Consider the following 19,692-nt stretch of genomic DNA (forward strand, 5'->3'; position numbering starts at 1 on the left):
CAACCTGGTCAACATGGCAAAACCCCGTCTCTACTAAAAATACAAAAATTAGCCAGGCATGGTGGTGCACGTCTGTAATATCAGCCATGTAGGAGGCTGAGACAGAAGAATTGCTTGAACCCGGAAGGCAGAGGTTGCAGTGAGCCGAGATCACGTCACTGCACTCCGGCCTGGATGACAGAGCGAGACTCCATCTCAAAACAAAACAAAGCAAAACAAAACCACACACACACACACACACAAACAGGAAGGGTAATTAACTGAGGGCACACTACAAAATGACAACAGAGCAGGGACTGGAATAGGAGATTTGAATTCCCAGTCCGAGGGGAAGCCAGGAGTCCCAAGACCATAGGAGAGGTATGGAGAGGTCTTGTGAGCAGTGGAAGAGGCCGATAATATACTTTAGAGATTTCAATCATTTGAGGGGGTGGTAGGGGAAGAGAGGGTATTTAGGGACAAGCCATGGACTGAATATTGCTCCAGAAGGACCGGGGTGGGAGTTTCAAAACAAGACTTGAGGAATTTAGGGAAGCAGAGATGATCAATTTGGCTTCCTTCCCTTCCCCAACACAGAATACAAAATAGAGAAATGGCAGGAGTTATTCCAGGATTTGAGGAGGATGCCTCTTTTGCAGGAGGACGCAGTGAACAGTCAAAGTCATCTGACATCTTTTTCCCTTTTTTTCCCTCTAGCATCCCAGTTTCAAGGCCCAGGAAAGGCAGGGACTAACATATGGAGCAGTTACCCAGAGTTTAAAGGGTTAATCTCTAAGAATTCATTCTCTGACACCAGCCACAGCTCTTGTCCCCCTCTCTGGGACCGTCCCCTCTCTGAGCCCCAGGTTGGCAACTTCCCTGAATTTCTTCTATGATGTAATTTGTAATTCGGTAGGGCTCTGGGACCCAGGTTCAGAGACCCAGACTCTGCTCCCTCCTCAGGTTCCAGGAGTCAGGGCTTGCTCTAAGGGAGGAAGTAAACAGGCCTTTCCCTTGCTCCCTCTCCCTTTCCAGGATGGGGCCCAGGAACCAAAGAGCTTCTGTCTTTCCCTGCCACGCCCCCACGCTGTAGCCCAGACAAGGAGATTCCTTGTGTCCCGACCTCAGGCAGGCATCCTTGTGACCAAATGGTGGAAGGCTGGGGACAGGGTGGGGGAAGGGCAGTCACAAAGTCAGAGAGGATGACACCTCCACCATCCAAGATTCTGGTACACCCCCAGAGCTCTGAGACCTTGAGCTTCTCTCTCCCTGGCTCCATCAACACAGGCAGAGAGGCCAGGACTAATCTGCATATAAAAGGCCTGGAGAAACTGAAAAGGCACGGACACACAGAAACTGAACCTCCTGGCAGGGAGATACGGAGTCAGAATACAGGAATAGGGCCAGACACAGCAGCTCATGCCTGTAATCTCAGTACTTTAAAAGGCTGAAGCGGAAGGACTGCTTGAGCCCAGGAGTTCAAGTCCACTCTAGGCAACATGGTGAAACCCTGTCTCTGGAAAAAAATACAAAAATTAGCCAGGCATGGTGATGCATGCCTGTAGTCTTAGCTCCTTGGGAGGCTAAGGAAGGAGGATCATTTGAGTCCAGGAGGTCGAGCCTGCTGTGAGCACTACTGCACTCCAGCCTGGGCAACAGAGGGAGACCTTGTCACCCTGTCTCAAAAAAAGAACAAAACAAAACAGAAAAATGGAATACAGGAATGGGGGCAACACAGGGACAGGGTAAGACAGGGGACCGTGGCAGGGTAAGCCAAACAAACTTGAGAGCAATAAATGGAGGCCCCTGAAAGCTTCTTTCCCTAAAAGCAGAGTCAGGAGTGCTGGCCCAGACAGGGATGCAGGGATGGAGCCACAGAGGAAGTGAGATCCCCTAGGATAAAATGAGAACACTCTATTTAAAAAGTAAGAACCTTCTGAAAAGAAGCACAAACATGACAATGAGCAGCTTTCCTGCCAGGAGGGGTGACATGTTCCTGTTCACAAGAAGTAATGGCATGGACGATAAATAATATGATCTCACTTAGCAGCAGGGGCTCAGATACCCCTATATGACCTACCACCATCCAAGGACCCGTACAAACGACTACCCATCCTGGCAGGAAATGACATCACTCAGCAGGTAGGAAGGGGTGGGTCTACCAGCCCAAACGCTTCTGGGAGGGCCAATCCATAGAGGGTTAGTCCTGAAGGTCCATGTCCCTCCTCAATCCTCCATCTTGGCCAAGAGAAGGGTCAAGGCTTCTAGACTTTGGGTGAAGTAATTATACCCCCATCTCTTCATCTGTTAACTCCAGGGAGTCCTAAATTCCTTAAACCCTTACTTAGCTGGGGCGAGCAGTGAGAGATACTTCACACCAAAAGCCATAGGTCAATCCTTTAGAGTCAATATCTCTGTAGAAATATCTCTAGGGGCTGGGCACAATCCCAGCACTTTGGGAGGCTGAGGCAGGAGGATCCCTTGAGCCCATGAGTTTGAGACCAGCCTGGGCAACACAGGGAAACCCTATCTCTACAAAAAAATTTTTTTGAATTAGCCGGGCATGGTGGTGGATGCCTGTGGTCCTAACTATGGGGGAGGCTGAGATAGGAGGATTGCTTGAGCCCAGGAGGTCAAGGCTGCAGTGAGCTGTGATCATGCCACTGCTCTCCAGCTTGGGTGACAGCATAAGACCCTGTCCCAAAAAAAGAAAAAAAAAAAGAAAGAAGAAAGGAAGAAAGAAAGAAAGAGCAAGCAAGCTAGCTCTAGGGACCCAATAATTGACGGATAAAGGCAGAGACTCCCTAGGGACCAGAGAAATGAGCCAGGTTTCTATGGTAACTGATTTCAGTGCAGCCTCTTCCTAGTCTCAGACTGAGGGAGAATCAATTTTAGGGGAGACCACAGCTAACAGATAAAAGAGCCACAGGATTACAAAAGGGTGGAAAAGTTGTTACAAGAAGGTCACATCATCCTGGCACTGCTCCCAGAACCAGTGGGCCTCGAAGCCCAGCTTGGCACTCTCATCCTCTGGTGACTCAGGTGGTCCACCTTGAAGCCTCTCCCCTGGGGGCTTCCACACAGCCCTCAAGCTCCCTAGCCTGGTGGCTGTCGCATCCACCTCAGTCCTGGCCCTCTCTCCACCAGCTATAACTTTTGCCCAGTCCATCTCGGAACGTGGAACCCCAGGTGGGCCCTGTTCATCCAGCTCGCTGGGGGCCACTGTGTCCAGGTAGCTGCCAATAGAGACACTGTCCAGCCGGTCTGTGGTGCTGGTGTCTGGCAGGCTGTCCCAGCTGCCTCGCCTTGAGCGGCCTGGGCTCCCGCCTGTCAGGCTATATTGACTGCTGGTGAGGCTGCTGCAATGACTGGTCAACGTGCCCCGCTCCTCTAACAGCCAGCGCACTGCTTCGATGCCCTCATTCAAGGTCATCAGCTGCTGCAGGATCTTCACATCGATGGCTCGCAGGTAAGCCTGGGGGAGTGGGAGAAGGAATTAGTACCAGTTCTGGGGCGTGGGTTTCCCCAGCATTTCTACAGGCCACTACCTTGTGGTTCAGCCAACTACGTTTCACTTTAAGACGGATGGAATTATAACGGCTTGCAGTGTGGGCTTCAGAAGCAGACAGACTGCTGCCTAACATTTCAGCTCTACCACTGATTAGCCATATCTTCTTTGAGCCTCAGACTCTTTGCAAAACAGGATTAAATCACTTACCTCACAGGGTAGCTGTGAGGATTCTGAAATGCTGTCTATTAAGTATTCAGCACAGTACCTAGCACAGAGGAAGGTCTCAGTAAATGTTAAGTATTAAAATCCAGTTCTACTAAGCTTTGAACTTCATATTTAGGGTACCTTTCTTTTTTTTTTTTTTTTTTTTGAGATGGAATTTCGCTCTTGTTGTCCAGGATGGAGTGCAATGGCATGATCTCAACTCACTGCAACCTCCGCCTCCTGGGTTCAAGCGATTCTCCTGCCTCAGCCTCCCAGTTAGCTGGGATTACAGGCATGCACCACCATGCCCAGCTAATTTTGTATTTTTAGTAGAGACGGATTTCACCATGTTGGTCAGGCTGGTCTCAAACTCTTGACCTTACGTGATTTGCCTGCCTCAGCCTCCCAAACTGCTGGGATTATAAGCATAAGCCACCATGCCCAGCCACAGGGTACTGACTATTGAGCCTGCTCAGATTCACCAGAAAGACATAGAAACAAAGAATAGCCAGATAGGGTGTTAATCAGGAAGCAGATTGGGCCAAAAGGAGGCAGGAGCTGGGGAATAAAGAGAGGTAACCTGGTTCCCTAGTCTCTTCAGGGCATTGGTAGCAGCCGCCGAGAGGGGAAAGGGTTGGCCAGAGCTTAGAATGATCAGAATCCCACTGGCCAGGCATTCAGGCCTTCTCCCCTGTACACACCAGTCTACCTGTCTGTACTGGAAGTAAATTTGACTTACAGGGTAATCTCAAGGGTCCGTTCCAGCTCAGATGCACTGTTACCTTCCCTAAGCACAAGTCTGAACCTGTCTCTCCCTGTTCAAGAGCCTTTATGGGCATTGCACTGCCCTTAGAGAGTGCCGAATCCTAACATCTACAATAGCAGGGAACTCTGCCCTGCTCTTAGAGAATGAAATCTAAACATCTTAGCAGCTGGCATTCAAAAGCCTGAAACACGTGGCTCTTGCCCATCTCTATAGCTTTGCCTCTAGCATTCTGCTCTGTGAACCCAAGGTGCTGCCACAAATGACTTTTTAAAACTAGTTTTATTTAGTTTTACTTTTATTATTATTTTTTGAGACAGGGTCTTATTCTGTCACTCAGGCTAGAGTGCAGTGGTACAATCAGGGCTCACTATAGCCTCCATCTCCTGGTCTCAAGCGATTCTCCCACCTCAGTCTCAAGGAGCTGAGACCACAGGCGTGCACCACACCTGGCTAATTTTACTTTTTGTAGAGACAAGGTCTCACCTTGTTGCCCAGGTTGGTCTCAAACTCCTAGGCTCAAAGCAATTCTTCCACCTCAGTATCCCAAAGTGCTGGGATTATAGGTGTGAGCCACCACATCCAGCCCAGTTTTATTTCTAATCAAAGTAACAGATGCACAGAGATTAAAGAGGCAAACAGTTCCACAAGATTATGAACATGAATAGTTCTCCCATCCTGGTCCTACTTCCCAGAAACAACTATAATTATTTATTTAGCTGTTTATTTTGGTATTTACCTCCTAATCTCCATATAACATGCTTATATTGCTATTTCTTGGTATTTAAATTTTAGGCATTTTCTATTGATTTCCCACACTATGTAAGATTAAGGATTTAACTTTCTTTTTTTTCTTTTTTGAAACAGAGTTTCTCTCTTGTTGCCCAGACTGGAATGCAGTGGCACGATCTTAGCTCACTGCAACCTCCGCCTCCAGGGTTCAAGCGATTCTCTTGCCTCAGCCTGCTGAGTAGCTGGGATTACAGGCATGAGCTACCACGCCTGGCTAATTTTTGTATTTTTAGTAGAGAAAGGGTGTCACCATGTTAGCCAGGCTGGTCTCAAACTCCTGACCTCAAATAATCTGCCCACCATGGTCTCCCAAAGTGCCGGGATTACAAGGTGTGAGCCACCACGCCCAGCCAGGATTTAACTTTCATCCCACTCCCCACTCCCCTGCCATACAGATACCCTTCCCATCTTCCATCCTCCTAATAGGTAATAAAATTACTCAGTGTTTATTAGGATTTGGAAATGCTCTTCACAGCTAAGCCATGTAGTTTACTATAGTTACTGTTTATTTCTTACGACATTTTATCCTTACAATTATTATTATTATATTGCCTAGTTTGCTATGTAGTTATCAGTAAGTCAACCTCAAACACTCCCTCAATTGTCTCAATTTCCCTATGCAGGCTTTCGAACGCATCACATGTTCTATCTATTCTATCTTCTGAGAGGCATCTCTTAAGGAGCCCTCTGCTCTGCTTCTATCTGTCATTGCTGCAAAATTGCCCTCCAGGGATCTCCCTTCATTATTATCTTGGGAATTCCTTTGCCTCTTTCCTTAGCTGGATCCCTTGTTTCTTAGATTCCATATCTTCTTTTTTATTTACTCCTTCATTTGATGAATGGTTCTCTCCCTCTAGTAGCATCCTGAGAAAGTTGGCATAAGAGGTAAATTTACTGAAGCTGTGCATGTTTTAAAATGTTATTACACACCCATAAGAAATAATGAAATCATGCCCTTTGCAGCAATATGTATGCAACTGGAGGCTATAATCATAAGTGAATTAATGCAGGAGCAGAAAATCAAATACTCCATGTTCTAACTTATAAATGGGAGCTAAACATTGGGTACACGAACATAAATATGGTTAACGATAGACACTGGGGACTATTGGAGGAGGGAGAGAGGTGGGGGCAAGGATTGAAAAATTAATTGTGGGTACTATAATCACTTCCTGGGTGATGGGTTCAACAGTATCCCAAATCTCAATATCATGTGATATACCCATGTAACAAACCTGAGCAGGAACCCGCCTCCGAATCTAAAATAAAAGTTGGGCTGGGCATGGTGACTCTTGCCTGTAATTCCAGCACTTGGGGAGGCCAAGACAGGAGGATCACTTGAGTCTAGGAGTTTGAGACCAGCCTAGGTAACAGAGAGAGACACTTTCTCTACAAAAAATTTAAAAATTAGTCAGGTATGGTGGTACGTGCCTGTAGACCCAGCTACTTGGGAGGCTGAGGTGAGAGGATTGCTTGAGACTAGGGGGTCAAGGCTGCAGTGATCCATGATGTCACCCAGCCTGGGTGACAGAATAAGATTTCTCTCAAATAAAATAAAGTAAAAGTTGAAATTATTTTTAAAAAGTTATTAATCTTTCCTCACACTGTTGATACTTTGGCTGGATATAGAATTCCAGGTTGAAAATAATTCTTCCTCAGGAGTTAAGGCATTGCTCCATTGTCTTATTTATTTTTGAGACAGGGTCTTACTCTGTAGCCCAGGCTGGAGTGCAGTGGCACAATCATGGCTCACTACAGCCTTGATCCCCTGGGCTCAAGCAACCCTCCTGCCTCAGCCTCCTGAGTAGTTGGACTACAGGCACGTACCTACACCTGGCTAATTTTTTAATTTTTTTTTTTTTTTTTTTTGTAGATGAGGTCTCACTATATTGCCCAGGCTGGTCTCAAACTCCTGAGCTCAAGGGATCTGCCCACCTCAGCCTCCCAGAGTGTTGGGATTATAGGCATGTGCCATGGCACCCAGCCTCCATGTCTTTCAATGTTCAATGTTAGCCTTTAAAAATCTAATGCCATTCCAATCCCTGCTTCTTTGTATGTGACCCTTTTCCCATTCTTGCAGGAAGCTCTTAGGATCTTCTCTTTGTTCCCAGGGTTCTGTTTTTACAGCAATTTGCCATGGTGTGGGTTCTTTTCATCTATTGAGTTAGCCACTTGATGGGCCTTTTCAATCTGGAAACTGACGTCCTTCAGTTCTGGGAGATTTTAAAAAATTATTTCTTTGATGAATATCCTCCAGTATTTTTCTGTTCTTTCTGGGAATCCTATTACTTGGATAGAGGGTGTCCTGAACTGATCCTCTATTTTTTTTTTTGTTAGACAGAGTTTTGCTCTGTCTCCCAGGCTGGAGTGCAGTGGCACCATCATGGCTCACTGCAAGCTCTGCCTCCCGGGTTTCACGCCATTCTCCTGCCTCAGCCTCCCAAGTAGCTGGGACTACAGGCACCAGCCATCGCGCCCAGCTAATTTTTTGTATTTTTAGTAGAGACGGGGTTTCACCGTGTTAGCCAGGATGATCTCAATTTCCTGACCTCGTGATCCACCTGCCTCGGCCTCACAAAGTGCTGGGATTACAGGCGTGAGCCACCGCACCCGGCCACATCTCTTTCTGTATTTGCTCTAGTTTCTGAAATATTTCAACTTTATCAACTCCTCTTTTTTTTTTTTTTTTTTTTTTTTTTTGAGACAGAGTCTCACTCTTGTCACCCAGACTGGAGTGCAATGATGCATATCTTGGCTCACTGCAGCCTCTGCCTCCCAGGTTCAAGCGATTCTCGTGACTCAGGCTCCCAAGTAACTGGAATTACAGGTGTCCGCCACCACATCTGGCTGATTTTTGTATTTTTAGTAGAGATGGGGTTTCACCATGTTGGTCAGGCTGCTATTGATCTCCTGACCTCAGGTGATCCGCCACCTCAGCCTCCCAAGTGCTGGGATTACAGGAATGAGGCACCACATCTGGCCTATTATCAACTCTTCAGTTTTTCTTTTTTCTTTTCCCCACCATGATGTGTTTATTTCGAAGTGTTGTTTCTACTTCTTTGAATGTTTTCCTTTTTTACAGCTTCTTGTTTTTGTTCATGGCTACAATATTATCTTTTATCTCTTTAAGGATATGCTTAATGATTTTTACAAGTTCGTATCTCTCTGTATTATCTCCATTTCATTCAAGTCGCTTTTTCTTTTCCTTTTTTTTTCTTTTTGAGACAGAGTCTCATTCTGTCACCCAGGCTGGAGTGCAGTGGCACAATCTCGGCTCACTGCAACCTCTACCTCCTGGGTTCAAGCAATTCTCGTGCCTCAACCTCCTGAATAGCTGGGATTACAGGTGCCCACTACCACAACCAGCTAATTTTTGTATTTTCAGTAGAGATGGGGTTTCACCATGTTGGTCAGGCTGGTCTCAAACTTCTGGTCTTAAGTGATCAGCCCGCCTCGGCCTTCCAAAGTATTGGGATTGCAGGCCTGAGCCACCATGCCTGGCCTCAAGTTGCCTTTTCCTATTTATTTAGGTCTATATAGAGAGTCAGATGTCTATGATCTTTAACTGCTGCTCACACTTCAGAGTGGATCTCTGCAATGACTAGAAACCGTGTATGTATGAAGCTTGCCAAATCTGAGCCTCACTACAGGATGATCTGATTGGGCTGTTTAATTGTAGGTCTAAAATCTGTATCTTTTTTTATTTTCTCTTGAGTTAATCATATTCCCCATATTATACCACTCTAGAGAGTATAATGTAAGCAAGGCTGCCAGTATCTTAGGAGTCAAGTAGGGGTAAAGGCTTGGAGAGGTATTTCATGATATTTAGTACTTTTAAAAGTTTTTGTAGAGACAAAGTCTCTCTAGGTTGTCCAGGCTGGAGTGCAGTGGCGTGATCATAGCTCAGTGTAGCCTCAAATTCCTGGGCTCGAACTCCTCACCTCAGCCTCCCAAAGTGCTGTGATTACAGGCGTAAGCCATTGTGCCTGGCCATATTTAGTATATTTTTATTTAGTCCCTCTTGTCTTCAACTATGCTCAGTGTCTTTTAATCTACAGACCTTCTGTTCTATTCTATATATATATATAAAGTGATTCATCACTTAACAACGGAGATATGCTTAGAGAAATGCACCATTAGGAGGTTTTACTGCTGTGCAAACATGAGAGTGTAAATGCACAAACTAGATATTTTTAAAAATTTATATACTTTTTAAAATATGGAAAACAAAATGTCCCAGCACAATTACTGAGCATCAATCCCTACTTGATATGCTATGCCAATATCAAGTGCCATATATCATATTTGTGTATGTGCTGCATTATAATCTTATGAAATCACTATGGCATATGCTGTTCATCATTGACTGAAACATCATATAAATATGTGTATATATGTGTGTATATACTTATATACACACACAATAAATGTTTTATACATATATGTGCATATATACACACACATGATAAATGTTTATTTGACATATGTAGTCTATCATTGATCAAAATGTTTATATGGTAATCCCAGCACTTTGGGAAGCAGAGGAGGACAGATCACTAGAGATCAGGAGATTGAGACCATCCTGGCTAACACGGTGATACCCCGTCTCTACTAAAAGTTACAAAAAAAAAATTTAGCCGGGCGTAGTGGCAGGCACCTGTAGTCCTAGCTACTCAGGAGGCTGAGGCAGGAGAATGGTGTGAATTCGGGAGGCGGAGCTTGCAGTGAGATGGGATCGCGCCACTGCACTCCAGCCTGGGCGATGGAGCAAGACTCCGTCTCAATCAAAAAAAAAAGAAAAAAATTTAAAAAATTAGCCGGGCATGGTGGCTCTCGCCTGTAATCCCAGCTACTCAGGGGGCTGAGTCAGGAGAATCACTTGAACCCGGGAGGCAGAGGTTACAGTGAGCTGAGATGGCGCCACTGTACTCCAGCTTGGGTGACAGAGCGAGACTCTGACTCAAAAAAAAAAAATTTACATGGATGTTTATATTTTATATGTGATCTGACATTGACCAAAACATCATCATGTGTGTATGTGTATTTACATATACAGGTCAGATCCCGCAGGTCACACACACACAATAAATATTTCTTTGTATTTGAAAAATGTTTATTGAATTATTCAGGAAATAACTGCTTTATTCACATCTATGATAAACCAGAGTAAAACCAAGTATTAATATTTGTACATTGAGGCCCGGCGCAGTAGCTCACTCCTGTAACCCCAACACTTTGGGAGGTCGAGGCCGGTGTATCACCTGAGGTCAGGAATTTGAGACCAGCCTGGCCAACACGGTGAAACCCTGTCTCTAATAAAAATACAAAAATTGGCTATTGTGGTGCACGCCTGAAGCCTACTCAGGAGGCTGAGGCAGGAGAATCGCTTGAACCCAGGAGACAGAGGCTGTGGTGAGCCAAGGTCACGCCACTGCACTCCAGCACAGGCAACAGAACAAGACTCCATCTCAAAAAATATATACATATATATTCGTACATTGAGAAAATTAGGCACTGGAATTAAATGGACCTAGATTTGAGTTCCAGTTTTGCCATTAATGAGCCATATGAAATAAAAATTTATTTATTCATTTATTTATTTTATTTATTTATTTTTTGAGACAGAGTCTTGCTCTGTTGCCCAGGCTGGAATGCAGTGGCGCCCTCTTGGCTCACGGCAAGCTCCGCCTCCTAGGTTCACGCCATTCTCCTGCCTCAGCCTCCCGAGTAGCTGGGACTACAGGCACCCACCGCCACGCCCGGCTAATTTTTTGTATTTTTCGTAGAAACAGGGTTTCACTGTGTTAGCTAGCACAGTCTCGATCTCCTGACCTCATGATCCGCCCGCCTCGGCCTCCCAAAGTGCTGGGATTACAGGTGTGAGCCACTGCACCAAGCCTAAAATTTATTTCTTTAAACCTTCATTTCTTTATTATAATATGAGGTACTCTCTAAAGGTATGTCATGAGACATCGAAGGAACATATTAACATGAATAGCATACCATCTGACAAGTATAATACTGTAAATCAATACATGGTAGGCTATTTGGCTCTACATATTACTATGGTAGACTTATTTACTACATGTGATGTGTGTGTGTGTGTGTGTGTGTGTGTGTGTGTGTGTGTGTTTTCAGGTTTTCATTCAGTTTCTGGCTCATGAGTCCCATAGCCATTGTTACAGTTTTTGTTATAATGCTGGGGCACTCAGAAGTAGGCTTCAGGAAACAGAGTCTCTTTCTGACCTTCTGCTCTCCTCTCACCTTCCCAGAGTAGAACTCCAATCTGATTGTGGGTCATAAGACCCCCATTCCAGAGAGGGTCCTGACTCACACCCTGGAGGAAGGAATGCCACAGAGAGAGGCCAATAAGAATCTAAACAGACAGGCTTTGCTGGATTTAGATCAGACTCTTTTTGTCCAATTACATTTTGATATGGTTGTCCATGTTTCAATCGTGGACAACCAATAAAGTCTCTTTAAAAGGCCCAAAGGACCAGGCACAGTGGCTTAAGCCTATAATCCCAACACTCTAGGGGACTGAGGTGGGAGGATCGCTTGATCCCAGGAGTTCGAGACCAGCCTGGGCAACATAGGGAAACCCTGTCTCTACCAAAAAACAAACAAAAAAAAAAATTAGCTGAGTGTGGTATTGCACACCTGCAGTCCTAGCTACTTAGGAGGCTGAAGTGGGAGGATTGATTGAACCAGAGAAGTATAGGCTGTAGTGAGCCGTGATTGTGCCATTGTACTCCAGCCTGGGCACCAGAACCAGACCTTGTCTCAAAAAATAAAAAAAGGTCCCCAAGGACAGGATTCAGGGAGCTTCCAAGTAGCTGAACAGATGGAGGTTTCTGGAGGGTGGTGCACCCAGGGAGAGCACAGAAGTTCCGCACCGCTTCCCGTATGCCTTGCCCCATGCATCTCTTCATCTATATCCTTTGTAATATCCTTATAATAAACCAGTAAATGTGTTTCCTTGAGTTCTGTGAGCCACTCCAGCAAATCAATCAAACCCAAGGAGGGAGTCATAGGAACCCCAATTTGAAGCTGGTCAGTCAGAAGGTCAGGAGGCCTAGACTTAACGACTAGTGTCTGAAGAGGGGGACAGTCTTGGGGACTGAGCCCTCAACCTGTGAGATGTGACACTGTCTCCAGGTAGACAGAGTTGAAATTAAATAAGTAGACACCCAGCTGGTGTCTGCTGCAGATCTGATTGCTTGCGCGCTGGTGGGAAGAAATCCTCACATATTTTGGGGTCTTCTTTATTAATGATTATTGTTGTGTCGTATTAAGTGAAAAAAACCACACAGTTTAGGGTTTTCTAAACACTATGGCAAAAGCATACAACAAAATTTATACCTGAAATTGTGTTTTTTGTAAGAATATCACAACTCTAATTCAATTAAACAAATGACTATTGGGTACATGGATTTGCTAACAATTACAAGATAATGGAGAAATTGTCCCTGCTTAATAGAAGCTTGCAGTCTCAATAAGGGGAGATGAACATAAATAACTGAGATATCACAGACTGTACAGACTATTAATAACCTGATAAAGGAGATTATCTTCAATTATTTCATCCTGGAGACAAATATATGAACAGTGAAAACAACTGTCCTAGTCCATGACCAAACTAAATACATTAAACAAAGCTCCTCATACTAAAAACACTTGTCCTGCTGTTTTCCTCTCCCTCCTTTCCTTCCTTTCTGCCTCCCTCCATCCCTCCCTTCCTTCTTCTTTCCAAAATTTACATCTACAGCTGGGCACAGTGGCTCATGCCTGTAATCCCAGCACTTTGGGAGGCTGAGGCAGGTGGGTTACCTGAAGTCAGGAGTTCAAGACCAGTCTGGCCAACATGGCAAAACCCCGTCTCTACTAAAAATACAAAAATTAGCTGTGTGGTGGAGGATGCATGTAATCCCAGCTACTCAGGAGGCTGAGGCTGCAGTGAGCTGAGATTGCGCCACTGCACTCTAGCCTGGGCAGCAGAGCGAGACTCCATCTCAAAAAAAAAAAAAAAAAAAAAAGAAAGAAAGAAAAAGAAAAAAAGAAAAGAAAACAACAACAACAAAACTTACATCTCCAGTCTTCTGCTAGACAAAGAAGTAGCTGGCACCTGGTTGCACAGTTAGGGAGGGGATCTTAGAATATGACTTTTAAATATTCAACAAGCCCTTTTGTTTTCAGCCCCAGTTGTGCCCCCAGTTCCAGAAATACCTAGTGCTTCCAACCCCTAAGACCTTTAAGGGTTTTTCAGTATAAAATGTGTTGCTTTGGCAGGGTGCAGTGGCTCATGTCTGTAATCCCAGCACTTTCAGAGGCTGAGGCAGATGAATCACCTGAGGTTGGGAGTTCAAGACTAGCCTGACCAACATGGAGAAACCTCATCTCTACGAAAAATACAAAATTAGCTGGGCATGGTGTCACATGCCCGTAATTCCAGCTACTCGGGAGGCTGAGGCAGGAGAATTGCTTGAATCTAGGAGGTGGAGGTTGCGGTGAGCCAAGATCATGCCATTGCACTCCAGCCTGGGCAACAAGAGCAAAACTCTATCCCCTCCCCCCCAAAAAAAGAAAAAAAATGTTGCTTTTCAGTTTTCTCCACTGCTGGCTTGGGACTGAGCATTTTTTAGGTCTGAGTTAGTTACCACTCTTCCTTCTGCATTTCAGCTTCCAAAATTTTGTTCCTATTACCTTGTCTCTTATTCTCATTGTCAAAAGGGCTTCGTGCCTTTTATTTATTTTATTTATTTATTTTTTTCTTTTCAAGATAGAGTTTTGCACAGTTGTCCAGGCTGGAGTGCAGTGGCGCGATCTTGGCTCACTTCAACCTCTGCCTCCAGGGTTCAAGCGATTTTCCTGCCTCAGCTTCCCAAGTAGCTAGGATTATAGACGCGCCACCACACCCAGCAAATTTTTGTATTTTTAGTATGGGGTTTTAATATGGGGTTTCACCATGTTGGTCAGGCTGGTCTCAAACTCCTGACCTCAGGTGATCCGCCTGCCTCAGCCTCCCAAAGTGCTGGGATTACAGGCATGAGCCACCGTGCCCAGCCCTCAATCTGGTATCTTGAACTGGAATTCCCACTGATTTTATTCATTCTTCAAGCCCCAGCACAAATGCCACCTCCTAGAGGAAGTCTTCCTTGCCCTTCCTGGAGATGGAATTAATCCATTCTGTTATGGAACCAATATTTATTGTTTTTTATAGGTGTGGCACTATGTTCGATGAAGAAAGAAAAGGCATCATTTCTTACCTTCAGAGGGTTCGTAATCTAGTGGGTAAGATAAGACAACGAAGCAAGCACTTAAAATTCAATGTGGTTGGTTGGGCATTCTGGCTCAGCCTGCAATCCCAGCACTTTGGGAGGCTGACACAAATGGACTGCTTGAGGTCAGGAGTTTGAGACTGGTCTGGGCAACATAGGAAGATCCTGTCTCTATTAAAAAAATAAATAAGGGCTGGGCACGGTGGCTCACGCCTGTAATCCCAGCACTTTGGGAGGCTGAGGCGGGCGGATCACGAGGTCAGGAGATCGAGATCATCCTGGCTAACAGGGTGAAACCCCGTCTCTACTAAAAACACAAAAAATTAGCCAGGTGTGGTGGCGGGCGCCTGTAGTCCCAGCTACTCAGGAGGCTGAGGCAGGAGAATGGCGTGAACCTAGGAGGCGGAGCTTGCAGTGAGCTGAGATCACACCACTGTATGCCAGCCTGGGCGACAGAGCAAGACTCTGGATCAAAATAATAATAATAATAAACATAAAAATAAATAAGGCTGGCGTGGTGGCTCACACCTGTAATCCCAGCACTTTGGGAGGCCGAGGCAGGTGGATCACTTGAGGTCAGGAGTTCAAGACCAGCCTGGCCAACATGGTCTAACCCCATCTCTACTAAAAATACAAAAATTAGGTAGGCAGGTGCCTGTAATCCCAGCCACTCGGGAGGCTGAGGCAGGAGACTCACTTGAACCCAGGAGGCGGAAGTTGCAGTGAGCCGAGATCACGCCATTGCACTCCAGCCTGGACGCCAAGAATGAAACTCCATGTCAAACCAAACAAATAAATAAATAATTTTAAAATGAAAAGTTCAGTGTGGCAAATGCTAGGGGAAACAACTGCTACACATAGGACTGTAGACACCTAGAGGGCCATAACCTAACCGGGTCAGGAAATGCTTCCTAGGATAAGGGACATGAGCCGAAAACTGAAGGTTAAGAAGGACTCAGCTAGGATGGGCGCAGTGGCTCACACCTGTAATCCCAGCACTTTGGGCGGCTGAGGCAGAAATCACTTGAGGTCAGGGCTTCGAAAGTAGCCTGGCCAACATGGCAAAATCCCGTCTCTACTAAAAATACAAAAGTTAGCTGGGTGTGGTGGCACATGCCCATAGTCCCAGCTACTCAGGAGGTTGAGGCAGGAGAATTGCTTGAGCTTGGAAGGCAGAGGTTGCAGTGAACCGACATTGTGCCACTGCATTCCAGCCTGGATGATGGGAGTGAAACCCTGTGTCAAAAAAAAAAAAAAAAAAAAAAAAAGGACTCAGCCAGACAAAGAGGTAGAGAGAAGCATGTCAAGCAGAGGAAACGGCCTGTGCCTCCTTCCAGTCTGAAGTCGCCTTTCCAGAGCACAAACCCAACCGCATCACTCTACCGTCAAGACTCTTCCAGGAGGCCCTTCCTGGGTTCTACCATCTCTTATCATCCTGTACTAGAAATGTTCTTCTGTCTCTCTCCTTCCCTAACCAGACTGTGAGCTCCCTGAGAGCAGATCCTGCTCAATCCATTTCTGGTGCTCGGCCTAGGGCTAAGGAGGTCACATTCAGTTCTGTGATTCTCTTGCCTTTACTATCCTTGACCCCTTTGATGGTTCCCAGGATTCAGGGGTCTGGGTTGTACTGTGTTGCTGGGAAATGAATCTGAGAGCAGATTCTATAATCCTGTGACAGTGGGATTCCCTGACTGTGACAGCATCACTCCCAGAATAGAAGAAAGCAAGGCTTTCTTGCCAGAAAAAGAAACACTCTTTTCACACGATCTCTTGAAGAAAATAGAGTATAGGATAAACAGCTCAGGAGAGAGGCAGCCTCAGAGGCAACTCCAAACCCAATTCTCTTTCCAAGGAGATTCAGGCTCCCTACTCCTCTCCTTAACATCTACATATCAGACTCTGCCCAGCGCTGGGGTTCTGTATGGTTTCCTCATTGCTCAATCCAAATCAGGCCCTGGGGTAAAAGCCTGGAAATCCTAGTTGGAGCTCCTAGAGCAGGGACTATCAGAATATTGTTACTACAAAGGTTCTTACGATCATCTGGTTCCACAGTCCCCATCTCCCTCTACTCCCTCCACCAAGAGGAAGAAAAACTGAGGCCAGGAGAGAGAAAGAGTACTGCTCAAGACCACAAAACGTTTCAGAAGCAGAGCCAAGACTTGAACCCGTGCCTTCTTCCTCGCCTAAAGCTTCTTCTCAGACTGCCTCTGTGGAGGTGGGTTGTCATAGCAACAGTTCTTTGGGTGGGAGAACTAAGAAGAGGTTGCCACTGTTTCCCATTCCCACATATCCCAGTCTGGCTTGTTCACTCAACCTTTGAATGGTGGGTAGAGGAAGAAAGCAGGAGGGATGAGGCCTAGAGGCGGACTGACCTTGGCCTCAAGGGTAGGCCTCCCCACTTTGTGCAAGGAAAGCTGGGAGAGGAACAATTGAAGGACAGTCCTTAGAGGGCTTGAACCAGTCCTGCCTTCATTAGCCCCAAGGGAAACCCCTTGCCCCACTGCTTGTCCTTCCTGGGTGCAACCCAGTAGGCAGGGCAGAGCACAGGAAGAGATTAATATTAATAACATCCTGTCCTGAGGAGGGAGAAAAATAGGATGGGGATCTCTCCTCGTTCTGGCCCCAGAAGGCTCCCTCCCTTGTGCCCTTTCTCGGGCAGCCTCAGGCCCCAGGCAAGCAGGGTCAAGAATACAGAGAGACAAAATCAAAAGTTAAATGCAGCCCCTTAAAGTTTACAGATCGTTTCCACCAAGGCAGAAAAGAGAGCCAGAGAGACTAGGCGTGGCTCTTCCACTGACTCCCTATGTGAGTTCAGAATCTGCAAGCATGTTTTATCTGTAAGATGGGAGAAATGATGACCAGTTTTCTCATTTCAATGACATAAAATGTGTTTAGACTATCTGGCACAAAGCAGGTCTCAAAGGTAAACATGCAAAGTGCAGTCAGATGATCTGGGTTCAAATCATGGCCATGCTTTTTGTGTGATCTTGGGCAGTTATTAAACTCCCTGTGCCTCTGTTTTCTTTTCTCTTTTCTTTTATCCTCCCTCCCTCCCTTCCTCCCTTCTTCCCTTCCTTCCCTCCTTCCCTCTCTTTTTTTGAGACAGGGTCTAGCTCTGAGCTCTGTCACCCAGTCTGGAGTGCAGTGGTGCGATTTCAGCTCACTGCAACCTCCTCTTCCTGGGCTCAAGTGATCCCCCTGCCTCTGCCTCCAGAGTAGCTGGGACTACAGGCATGCACCACAACACCCATCTAATTTTTGCAGAGACAGAGTCTTGCTTTGTTGCCCAGGCTGGTCTCAAACTCCTGGGCTCAAGTGATCTGCCTGCCTCAGCCTCCCAAAGTGCTGGGATTACAGGCGTGAGCCACCATGCCCACCCTGTGCCTCAGTTTCTTCATCTATAAAATATCACTTACTTAACATGGTTACTGTGGAGATGAAGAGAGTATCAAGTAAAGTGCTCAGCAAGCTGCCTGGCACATGTGCTGGGTGAAAGTTAGTTTTCAAAGCAACTAGACAGTCTAGGTAGGCTCTTACTAGGCCTTGAGCTAAAGTTTGTACAGCGAGACAAAGGCAAACCCCTGCTTAGGTGGGGACAGTCACAGCCTTGCTCTGGAGAATTTGGCACTCACCTCCAACCTTCAAGGCCAAGTGCACACTTGGCATTCAAGTCCTTCTCCCAGAGGGCCTTTCCTGGCTGCTCCACCCACCAGACTCTCTTCCCAGTCTCTCAGCTCAGGCATTAGAGCCCTGGCTGGTCTAAGAGCCCCCATGACTTCCTTCCCCTGCTCCTTCACAGACCAGCTTGGCACAGGCTGCGCACACAGTGGGGGTCCAGAAAGACTTATTAGCTGACATATTCACTGTGGGCTCCTGGTTGTAAGCCAGGAAGCTGATAGCAATTCCTCAGTTCCCCAGAACTGGCTGCAAAGTAGTGGCAGGTGTAAATCACCCACTTCACCGGAATCAGGGCCCTGAGGAACATGCCAGGGCCTTGGCTGCCCTTTTGGCTCTGAATCTAGACCAGCAGCAACAGAGAAACGGGAAGGTTGCTGTTTCCTCTTCTCCCCAAGAATGTGCAGATGAGATCCAAATATCCAGTTTACCTGGGAGATTGGATGGGAGGAGACTGAGTCTGAGGTGAGGGAATCAGCACCAATGGTGCTGTTACTCTCTGTTCCTGCTATGGGTCTAGGAACTTTCCATTATTTTAAGTAGGGCTGGGGGATGTAGAGGAAATGGAGAAGGTTTTCAGTGCCCCTGGTCCAGACAGTTTACAGCAGATAGGCCCCTTTACCCACATCTTTTCTGTGCTGAACACTGCGGGCCTCACAGGAACTAAACCCTTTCCCGGTTAGCAGAAGGAGAAAAAACCGGTTGCCTTACAACGGGGACTGGGGGGGAATAGGTGGCCCATACGGGCGGGGGGAATTTGTGCTGCGTTGGGTTCTCAGTACTTCCCAGTACTCATCTCTCTCCTCCCAATTATTTGGCAGGAATAACTTCCAAAACCCACGGCTCCCACCCCAATTCCTCAGGACCTATCAACACCCCCACTCACTCTTGGGGGACAATTAATGGATGTCACTCCATCTCCACCCCAGCGTTTACGGATTGATCTGGGAGGGATTCTGAGCAGTTAGGTGGAGAGTTTTAACTACCTCCTCTCCAGCTTAACTCTGAGAGCATGAGTTCGTCCCTCCTGGCCCTAAACTGGGGACTCGTCCCCTTGGCCCATGGAGTCTGCACTCACCAGCTCCATCTTCAGCGCCATGATCTTGTCCCCCAAGTCGTGGCCGGTGCTAGGCGTCCCTGGGAGCAGCAGGGCGCCAGAGGTTCCTAGGTCACACTCGCCTCGCAGCCCACGGAGCAGCCCTTCAGGGGTCTTCCTGCCCACCTTACCCTCCACATCCCGCAGGTCAGGCGTCTGGGACTCCACGGTTCCCTCCATGCGGGCCCAAGCCTGAAAAGGGCTGGGCAACCGGACGCCAGGGACCGGCTCGCGGGGGTCCTCCCTTCGCCGCTGCTAAAGCGGAGCAAAACCGGTGGGTCCCCGCCCGAGAGCCGCGCGGGCGGCAGGAGGGTGCCGTAACACTCAGAAAAGCCGCGCAGCACTGTCCGTGGGTATATTCGAGTGCTGCGCACACAACCTCCGGCCCTGGATT

The 19,692-nt window shown here is 46.7% G+C and overlaps 2 protein-coding genes across 3 annotated transcripts in view; one reads left to right on the plus strand and one right to left on the minus strand.

Moving 5' to 3' along the window:
- Positions 1–666: 666 nt before the first annotated feature.
- LURAP1 (leucine rich adaptor protein 1) lies at positions 667–19,571 on the minus strand. Its single transcript, XM_005543500.5, has 2 exons — positions 19,281–19,571; positions 667–3,454 (listed from the first exon to the last, which is right to left on the minus strand). Exons 1-2 carry the CDS (start codon positions 19,476–19,478, stop codon positions 2,933–2,935), a joined length of 720 nt encoding a protein of 239 aa, XP_005543557.2. The 5' UTR covers positions 19,479–19,571; the 3' UTR covers positions 667–2,932.
- Positions 2,829–19,692, plus strand: part of POMGNT1 (protein O-linked mannose N-acetylglucosaminyltransferase 1 (beta 1,2-)) — a 31,123-nt gene continuing 14,259 nt past the window's right edge. For both annotated transcript variants that reach the window (XM_074007904.1, XM_074007933.1), the window contains exon 1: positions 2,829–3,448. The gene's annotated coding sequence lies outside the window, so the exon portion shown is untranslated. The remainder of the gene's footprint in view (positions 3,449–19,692) is intronic.

This window comes from Macaca fascicularis, chromosome 1, assembly GCF_037993035.2.
Source record: "Macaca fascicularis isolate 582-1 chromosome 1, T2T-MFA8v1.1".
Taxonomy (NCBI): domain Eukaryota; kingdom Metazoa; phylum Chordata; class Mammalia; order Primates; family Cercopithecidae; genus Macaca; species Macaca fascicularis.